At 43.7% G+C, this 9793-nt stretch overlaps 1 protein-coding gene across 1 annotated transcript in view; it reads right to left on the reverse strand.

Moving 5' to 3' along the window:
* Positions 1 to 9793, reverse strand: part of CTNNA3 (catenin alpha 3) — a 1539787-nt gene that overhangs the window by 1442775 nt on the left and 87219 nt on the right. The window contains 1 exon segment of the mRNA XM_025205567.1: positions 821 to 987. Within this exon segment, the coding sequence (XP_025061352.1) occupies positions 821 to 987 (167 nt within the window).

Here is a 9793-nt window from a genome sequence, read left to right on the forward strand (position 1 = left end):
GGCAGGGGGCAAAAGCGAGGTAGGTGCAGGTGCCAGAGGGTGCAGGGAGGAGGCGGGGCAAGGAATAAGAAGGGACAGGTAACAGAATGCAAAGGGCAGGAGTCAGGTCAATTGACTCCTCTGCTGCTTATCCTCCCACTGCTACATAAAGACATTACGGACCCTGAAGTCCAATAAACCTAAAGAACTCAGGCTACAATTGCTTCTGCGCTCATCCTGAAAGGAAACAGACATGCGTTATTTATTTGACCTTCAAAATAACAATACACGTACTGATTTCTCACATATACCATGAGAAAAATCAGAAGTGTGTTAATCAGATACATTAAAAAAGAGATACATTTAAGACCTCTCTGTGGATATTCTGGCAAAAGAATTCTCTCAGATCTAATAGTAATCAATTACTGGAAACAATGGCACTTTTATAGTAACTCACTATATAAGCACAATGTTTCCCATAAGAAACTTGGAAAGATAAAATAATGAAAGTAAATGTCTATATTTCCTCTTAATTCTCTGTATCAAATATGTTCAATTAACAGGTAGAAATCTGATTTTTCTCTCCTTCCTACAGATTTGACTTAAAACGTGGACTGCATTTGATCTCATGCACTTTTACCCATTAGAGACTAATTTAATTCTCCCATGTTAGTAATTGTAATAGCTCCAAATGCTACCTGGAATAAAACTTATTTTTATACTTTTTAAGTTATTGAAAGCACATGTGACCTGTGACATAAGTGAGGATGGTGTACTGAGTCAATAAATGCAGACACTTCTCTGACAATAGGCATACTGAGTTAGCTCAGGTCCTACTTACCAGTGTTAAATGTTGCAACAGGTAGGCAACGTCAGTCATGTCTGCCAGAATAAGTAGTCTAGTAACAGCAGTCAAAAGGGAACGTGCTGCTTGAACAACAGCCTCCCTTTTAGGTAGATAACAAGGATCATTAGTAAATTCTTCTGCTGATGCCCTTAAAGTTTTGCCTGTAAAATAAAGCCACAATTTCTATTAGGATACATTCCAAAACTATAGAGATATTAGGAAAAACAATTCAAGTTGCATCAACTATTTTCTATATTGGAAGTGCGGACAGTTGAATTGGAATGTTGGTAATGCCTTAAAAAGATCAGCTGGCCCAGATCATGCTCTGTCTTCTCAGTTTTCAGTGGCACATCCTCCTTATTCCACAGCACAGCACAGCACAGCACAGTAAACCAAATAGTGAGAGAAAAAGACAATCCCCAGTTGAGTTCCCTTGTAGCCCAGGGGGAACAAACAGAGCCCATAGATTATGAGTTCTAAATAAATCTCTTCTGCTCCCTGATGCTTATAATTCTGTGCATTTCATAGTCCTTGCTATTGACGAACGCTTCATGCGCTCATCATGAGAATGAAGAAATTATCACTTCATCCACTCGATTTTAACTGGAAGGTTCTCATAGATCTAGAAACAAAACCCAGGGCCTTATTAGGACAGATTTCACAGCCTCCAAGACAGGATGTGCCAAATGTATATAATGTAATTAGTACTCTTGCCATTAAACCCAGGAGCAGGAATAGAACCCAGGACCCATAAGCCCCAACATTACTACTCTCCAGCAAATAGTTATGTAATTCACAGGTAAAGTGTGTGTCCCATTTTTTTACATGAGCTAGCCCATTTACATAGTGAAATTCCTTTTTCATGGCAGAGGTCTGTGTGGAAAATGTAAAAGTCTTGAGTTTAAAAACCGTGTATCAACACATTTATGGAAACCTTAAATTTGCAAATGATGGAATATTGTTCTTAAATTCACACACAAAACAGGGGCCTGGAAGGGACCTCATGGCTTATTGCATCCAGTTCTTTAATTCTCCCCTTCTGGATCCATTTTTATTAACCTGTGACCCTCACTTCCTTCCCTGCTTTCTCTTTATTTGTCCCCCATATCTAGTTGATGTATCCCTAGTGGCCTCCCTTATTAAGGGAAGTTTAGTTTTCTTTTGTGGGCATTGGCCTATGATCTCCCTTTGGCACATGAAATAGGCCAGTCCCCCATATTCACCAAGAACCAAAGGATGAACCAGGCCATTCATTCAATTTCAAGTCAGTGCCAGACAGGATTACTGAAGGAATTGGATGAAGTAATTTCAGAGTAATTGACTTTTCTCTTTGAGAATTTGGGGAGAACACGTGAAGTCCTGGATGACTGGAAAAAGGCAAATATCATACCTATCTTTAGGAAAGGGAAGAGGAAGGATCTAGGGAATTACAAGCTAGTTATTCAGACCTCAGCATATGGAGCAGATAATCAAGGAATCTCTTTCTAAGCACCTGGGGAATAAGGTGATCAGAAACAGCCAACATGGATTCAACAAAAGTAAGTCATGCCTGACCAACCTGATTTCCTTCTTTAGCAAGGCTTTTAACATAGTGTCTCAAGACAATCTCATTAGTAAATTAAGAAAATACAGTCTAGATGAAAGTACTGTAAAATGGATACATAACCAGGATCATCATGTTCAAACAGTAGCCATCAATTGCTCAATGTCTAAATAGGAGGAGGAATTGAATAGGGATCGCCAGGTGTATGCAGTGTGTCAAGTATTCATAGACATCAGGGCTGGAAGGGACCTCGGAAGATCATCGAGTCCAGCCCCCCGCCCAAAGGGCAGGAAGTCAGCTGGGGTCATAGGATCCCAGCAAGATAAGCATCCAGTTTCATCTTGAAGGTGTTCAATGAAGGCGATTGAACCACCTCCGGTGGCAGGCTGTTCCAGACCTTGGGGGCTCGGACAGTAAAGAAGTTCTTCCTTATGTCCAGCCTGAAACGATCTTGAAGTAGTTTGTGACCATTCGACCTCGTCATCCCTTGGGGCGCTCTGGTGAACAAACGTTCCCCCAGATGCTGGTGGTCACCCCTGATAAACTTATAGGTGGCCATCAGATCACCCCTGAGCCTGCGCTTTTTCAGGCTAAAGAGCCCCAGGGCTCTCAGCCTGTCATCGTAGGGTCTGCTTCCCTGACCTCTGATCATGCACGTGGCTCTTCTCTGGACTCTCTCAAGCTTCTCCACATCCTTTTTGAATTGTGGAGCCCAAAACTGGACACAGTACTCCAGCTCCGGCCTCACTAAGGCCGAGTACAGGGGGAGAATGACGTCCCGGGATTTGCTTGAGAGCAAAAATAAAAATGTTTGTGCACTCCCTGCTCCTCCATTGCAGAAATCTATTTTAATCCGTTTTTAAAAACACACTTATTCTCTAAAGCAATTGGCTCCAAAATGTGGTACCTCTACTTTTGCTATTTACACACTCTCCTTTTTCATCCCTAAAGCTATTTCTTTCGGATTTGGGGGTTCCCAGTTCCTGTCATCTTGCTTTAGTTCAATCTATTCTAGATGGAGCTTTACCTGACGATTGCCTAAAAACGAGGCGCTGAACGCCGCTGCTTAGCGGCGTTCCTGTCAGAGAGTGCATTTTGCACGGGTTCTGTGATTTGGATTGACATACCACTTGTTTCTGTATAAATATGAACTCGCCATTTTCTCAACCTCCTGAAACCCTCAATATTTTGGATCTTGGAAATGGCCCGTCTCCTTATATGGTACTGGAGCAGCCGCTAAAGTTAGAGAGAGAGTTTTGCTAAAAGCTCTTTCCATTCTGGTGTTAGAAAGGAAAAAGGAGAATTGGCAATTGGGAAATTCAAGTGCAACTGCTTTCTCCGCTTGGTTCAGTAGAGGCAGAGTTGCTTGCTGGCATTCAGAACTCACTCTCTATTCTCCAAATAGTTTTGAAAAATAACAGGGTTCAGAAGGATGCCAAGGTGGGCTAAGTGGAGAAACGTGAATGTAGTGGGTAGGGTGCGTGAGAAAGTCTGTTACTAGAAATGGATTTACCCTGATCTTGCAAGCTGCTCTGCAAGGGGGGATTCCTGCCCTGCAGGAAATCAATGGGGTCTGTGGGATGGAAGGGACAACCCAGCTTTTGGCATATTTTCCATACTCTATGGACCCCTGGATTTGCAGTTTAGTACATCTACACAAACAGCCATCTATCTTATTCTCATCCTTCTAGAACCACATGAAGGCTGTCACTCCAGCTCATATGTTATTCAGAGTTAATTCAGTGTCTGCAATTTTAGTCACTATATATGGATAACTATAGGAAGCTGAGTGGGGCTCACTCCGCTACATACTGTACAAATGTTGTCAGACACAGTCTATTATGTCCAAGTATTGTGTCCACATTTTGCAATAGTTTTAAAAAAAGCAGGCAGTAGTTTCCTATTCTTTTGGGCTCACAGCATGTTGTCTGCTGCAAATCTCTATTCACGTTCTTACAGGATAACACAGTGGTGTCACATTCATCATTAAATGAATTAACCGTTAACCCTATATTTACACTCCTGCTATAAACAGAAGCTTAATTTGCTGCACTGACAGTCGGTTGCGTGCCATTTGTATCTTTTCTGTGCTATTTGGTATTTATATAGCACTCAAAAGTCACTAAATGCTTTACATATTAAAAAATACAAGTCCCCATCTGGAAGGGTTTTCCACCTTATAGCTCAATTCTGTATATTCGTGTACTTCTCATAGGCGTTCTGGAAACAGAGGTCTTGCTGAATTAGTTCTTAGGCAGCATTACATATATAGATAATTCCTAATTATGCTATATAACACCAACACCAAGCCCCTCTTTTCAACCATCACAGAATGAAAAGGAGCATTCCTACTTCGGCAGATGACAAAACAAAGCAGAGCAAAACAAATACACATTTTCCAGGGCAGATTTCACAATTGCAGTATTCCAGCTGAGCAACAGCTGGTTGGAAGAACAAAGCTGAATTCTTTTAGGGTATTCATTCGTGACATTCCCAAAAAGGAAGCAAGACAGATGAGGGAGAGATACAGCTCTTTACAGTACCTTGGCTCATCTTCAAGTGGCACTCCACTCTGCATCGGAAAAGAATTGCACCTTGTGTGCAAGAACAAGTGCGATCTTCTTTAGTAATGCTAGGAACCCACCATGCTCAGAGCTGTATCGGAGAGAGAACCAGGATGCTCTGCGTTCAGGCCCAAAGATTTGCCTGTGTCAGCAGTGGGTCACGCTGGACTTTTCTATGGGGCTATTCAAACCTTCCTGGCTGTGGCCTAGCAAGCTGCTGAGGTCATGCAGGCCTGATCCACCTTTGCTGACAGGCAGAAAACACAGACACTCATCACTCTGACTGTAGCACTGCCCAGTGTAGGAGGGTAGCAAAGCCGTCCTTGAGAGAGTGGAAAACAGCACAACTTTGAATACACACTGCTACCCTCTCTTTTGCCTTTGCCCCTGCCTTGGTATAACAAAGAACATTTAAAAAAACCCTTACATTACCATATGCAATTTAAAAAAATCTTGTAGCACTCTTAATTCTCAGTTATTTTTCATGTATGCACTCTTACGTAGTCCTGATTCATTATTGCTTTTGCTTACATTTCTCCACTTCCTTGTTGGCTGCTTATTTAGAAATGCTAAAAATAATAAACGATACGGGTAGGACAGCTTAGCTTTCTCTCAATCTCTGTGTTAATTCTGGCTGTCGTGCGGAGACAGATTCTTTAGGGGAGAGAGGTGGAGGCCATCCCTTCCCAGCAGCTCACTGCCTCTCTCGCCAAAGAGCGGGCTGTGGTCATGAAAGCCAAAGCCTTCCTGACGACACCAGCGCTGCAGTCTTTGGTTGACCACATATATCCTCCTGTCCCTTCTCAGCCCATAGCCTGAGACTGGGAGGATCGACGAGAACACTACCTGTGCCCCCAGACCCTTAAGCCCCGCTCCCAGATCCCTGTAGCGCCTCATGACCTGGCTGGGAGTGCTCCGAGCAGTGTCATTGGTGCCCACATGAATAAGGAGCATGGGATAGTGGTCTGTGGGTTTAAGGAGCTTTGGGATCCTCTCCATAATGTCCCGGATGTGGGCCCCCGGGAAGCAGCAGACTTGCCCGGCTAAGGGGTCAGGGTGGTAGATTGGCCCCTCAGTCCCCTGAGGGGGCCAATTATGAAGATATTGTTTAATATCTTCATTAATTATTTAAAAGGTGTGACTGAGTGAACAGCTAGCAAATTTCCAGATAAAACCAACCTGAATGGCATTGCTGACACAATGGAGGGTAGGCTTAGGATCCATAATGACTGATAAACTGAAGAAATGGTCTAAAATAAATTAAATTACACACAATCAGGACAAATACAAAGTCCTGCACTTTGGATGTATTAATTAACTGAAATGTATGCCAACTATTAATTCTACTGCCTACTGTCTAGAAAACCAAAACTCTTTATTTAACCTATGATCATCAACATCCATTGTACACTCTCTCACTATTTCTTTGCAACTTTGTTTTTGCAGAAAGTTTGTGGTTGAGATGCTCAAAGGAAGGTCTATGGGCTAGAGTTGAATCTTCTGGACCATGGGACTCCGTGTAGGTTCACAAGTTTGGCAGGAGGGGAGTAGTAGCAGTATTAATTGTCACAGCTTCCCAGCCACCCAAGTTTTGGACCCATGGGTTTCCCCAGGGGCTGGATGACATTGCTCCGGACACCAGATCCAGCCCATGGACCAGCCACACTCCTCAAGTGGGTCATACCCTGGAAAGGTTGAGTACCACTGATCTAGGATGTTGTGAAACATTTCAGATTAAAGAAATTGGAACTGTACCAAAATACAGCTATGCACTATTGTGTAAAGAAACTAAGGAGCATATGGATGAGATATATTACCCTAACTTTGCCCCTGAATGAAGTAGAGTTAAAGTTGGAATAGTTCTGCCACACTTGTATTACTACAGAATCATGTAGCTGTAACAGCTGTGTCCTAACAGCTTATATTATAATTGCATTGATACCAAAGAATACTATCTGTCTATAACACCTATGGCAGGGTGTACTACTAGCCTTGCACAGGGCCTGTGATCTCCAATCCTTCAGACCCACAGCCAGCTAGACAAAAAGGCCATATCTACAACATTTTTTTGGAGGAGGGGATTGATTGTTGTGACAGCTGAAAAGTGTGCCTGTGTGAAAAAGGTGCTTGCTGAAGGCTCTATGAAGATTAGACCAAGTGTTTTTTCTGTATTTGTTTAGATATTAAGCTGTATGTTGTTGCTAAAGGCCTAATTAAAGTTTAAGATGTAGTAAGACCTTGTATAAAAGTAAGGCCTAGTAAATTTAGCAAAGCCTTGAAATAGTAAGGCCCTGTGATGTAGTTAAAATTACCTTATCAAAGGAATGTAAGGCTTGTACTGCTATTGGTCAGTCTAAGGACAGTTAAAGTAAAAGGAATCTGAGTGGTTGTATGTTATCAGAACCATTCAGAAGCTTTAAATTGTCTGGAGTATCTGGAAACCATTCAGAAGGAAGATACAGCTCTGTGAAAAGGATTAGTTAGCTGTTGCCTGGATCGGTGGACCCATGGACCTCGAGGAGCCCAAGGACTGCATTCCAGGGTCCTTCATGGCACCCTTCGGACAGCGCTGTTTGGGGGCACCTGACTTCGCTGAACTTTGTGGAAAGAGAAGCTTGCTGTGTATCAGGTATCAGAGGGGACTGCCTATAAGTTGCTGACACAAAATGCTTTTGTCTGTCATTGTTTGTCTTGTTACTACACGTAGTTGTGTTTTTGTTAAGTTAATAAATCTTTCTTACCTTTCTACCCCCGACCATACTCTCAATCCCGAACCCTTCACAGGCAGCTGGGACAAGCTGGCATCACGAACAGGATTGAGAGGCTCTGGTCTGGAAAGAAAGGGCAGAATGGAGGGAGTTGCGTGGGCTTCATTAGTGGCTTTGCTTAAGGAAGTGACAGGGATGGAGAATCCCGGGTAGGATAAGGATAGGTTAAGACCTGCCTGGAGTGACCCGGGAACTGTACCCGATCATTGGGCTCAGTTTGCTACTGCTGCCTGGGGTAAGCCTGAGAAGGGGTGCCTGTCGTGGCTGCTGGCAACATGCCTGTGGTTAGGGGCTGAAGAGAATGCCCAGCTCCGGGAAGAGGTCACCTGGCTAAGTAAGGAGTTAAAAGATGTGAGAGATTCCAACAGCGTGGTGTGCAAGGCTGTGCAAGCTACGCAGAGCTGCTTGGAAACATTAAAGGAAAAGTTATGATCCCACACGTGGCCGCTCCCCTCCACAAGAAATTGCAGTTAGCACAGGCTGTGGAGCAATCCTCCCACAAGTGTCTGTATAGAGATAAACCAAAAGTTAAGCTCTGGGAAGATCAAAGGGAGGAGATTGATGGAGAGGAGGAGATTTATGACAAGCCTGGTGCTGAAACACCCCCATATGTTCCTGGCCAGAGGGAGGAACCTAGCCAGGCCTTCCCCACCCCAAGGGAAAAACTCAGCCAAGTTTTTCCCCTGGTGATAACTCATTCAAGGCCACAAGGAGAGAATCCCCAAACAGAGCTGCATTCCTTTACCTGTGCAGAGATTTAAAATATTCAAAAGCAGCAAAAGTCCAAGCCAGGAAAGCCAGTAATAAACTGGCTAGTACAAATGTATAGTGAAGGGACATTTGCAATTTCAGTGAATAGAGCCGAAGCTGCAAAAATTGTTCTGTGCCCTGAGCTCCAGTTAAATCAGTTTGCAGGAAGTGATGAAAATGTTACTTTGTTTTCTGCTGTGCTCTAAGCCACTGCAGCCAGTTATGGTAATATGGAAGAAGAGCTTAGCCCAGCCTCTCGGGCATGGGCCAATTTAAAAGAGGCTGTCTGCTGCTTGTATCTATTATCACTAACTGAAATCATTCGTGCAGCAGTTTGGACTCACACGCCAAATGCAGAAGTCATGACAGCACCGTTGTGGAAGAGGTTTTTCCGACAAGCACCAACAGAGTGCACCTCAGCCTTGTTGGCCTTGGAACCAGAGGCAGTGAATCACCTGGTAAGAGATGCAATCCAACAACTAGTGCAGCTTCTACCCATTTTGCAGAAGCTAAGGCTTACCAAGCCGATGAAAACTGCCAAGACCATGTCTCAGTAAAAGATAAACCCCCTGATCCCACCAAATTGTTTAGAAAAGCCGGGAAAGGCCAGCCCAAGACTCCACAAGCAAAAATGTGGAAAGACTTGTTAGCTGCCTGTTTCAATGAAGTGCAAATCAATAGACTGCCCATCAATGTCTTGCAAGGGCTGAGGGCTAAACACTGCACCAAAAGGGCAAGACCAAAAGCAGAGCCTTTTGTGCCATCAGTGTCACCAGAGAGATTCTCTGTCCTGAGAGAGAAACTGTCAACATTTTCCCAGGCACATGTGGGGCCACCAGCCTTTACCCTACCTGATCATATGGCCTAGGGAGTCCAGCCAGCCCAACCCCCAAAGAAAGAAGCCACGATGGGGGTAGTAGCAGGCCGAGGACCAGTATCTAAAGTTAACATTGGCCCCTTAATTCAGATTCCTGTACAGATTCAATTAAGTAAAAGTGAAAAGTCAATTGATAAGCTATTAGGCACTGGTGCCCAGATTTGCATTTTAGATTCCGCAGATTAGAAAGGGGAGAAAAGAACCCCTCATCAAGTAATTGAAGTCGGAGGCACCAGACAACCAGGACATCTAGTCCGAGCAACCTTCACGTTACCTAATGGCTCTAAGGTAACAGCAGCCGCAGTAATACGTAAAGGGGGACCAAGTTTACTGGGACTTAATGTACTAAGAGAACAGCGGTTTGCCCTTGAACAAGAGAATTAGCAGTTTGAGTGTGCAGTGCCTCACCGAGAACCAGAAGAAACGGCTATAACAGCTGTAACTCAATGTAGCATGATCCCACTA

The sequence above is a fragment of the Alligator sinensis genome, unplaced genomic scaffold (assembly GCF_000455745.1).
Source record: "Alligator sinensis unplaced genomic scaffold, ASM45574v1 scaffold325_1, whole genome shotgun sequence".
NCBI lineage: Eukaryota > Metazoa > Chordata > Crocodylia > Alligatoridae > Alligator > Alligator sinensis.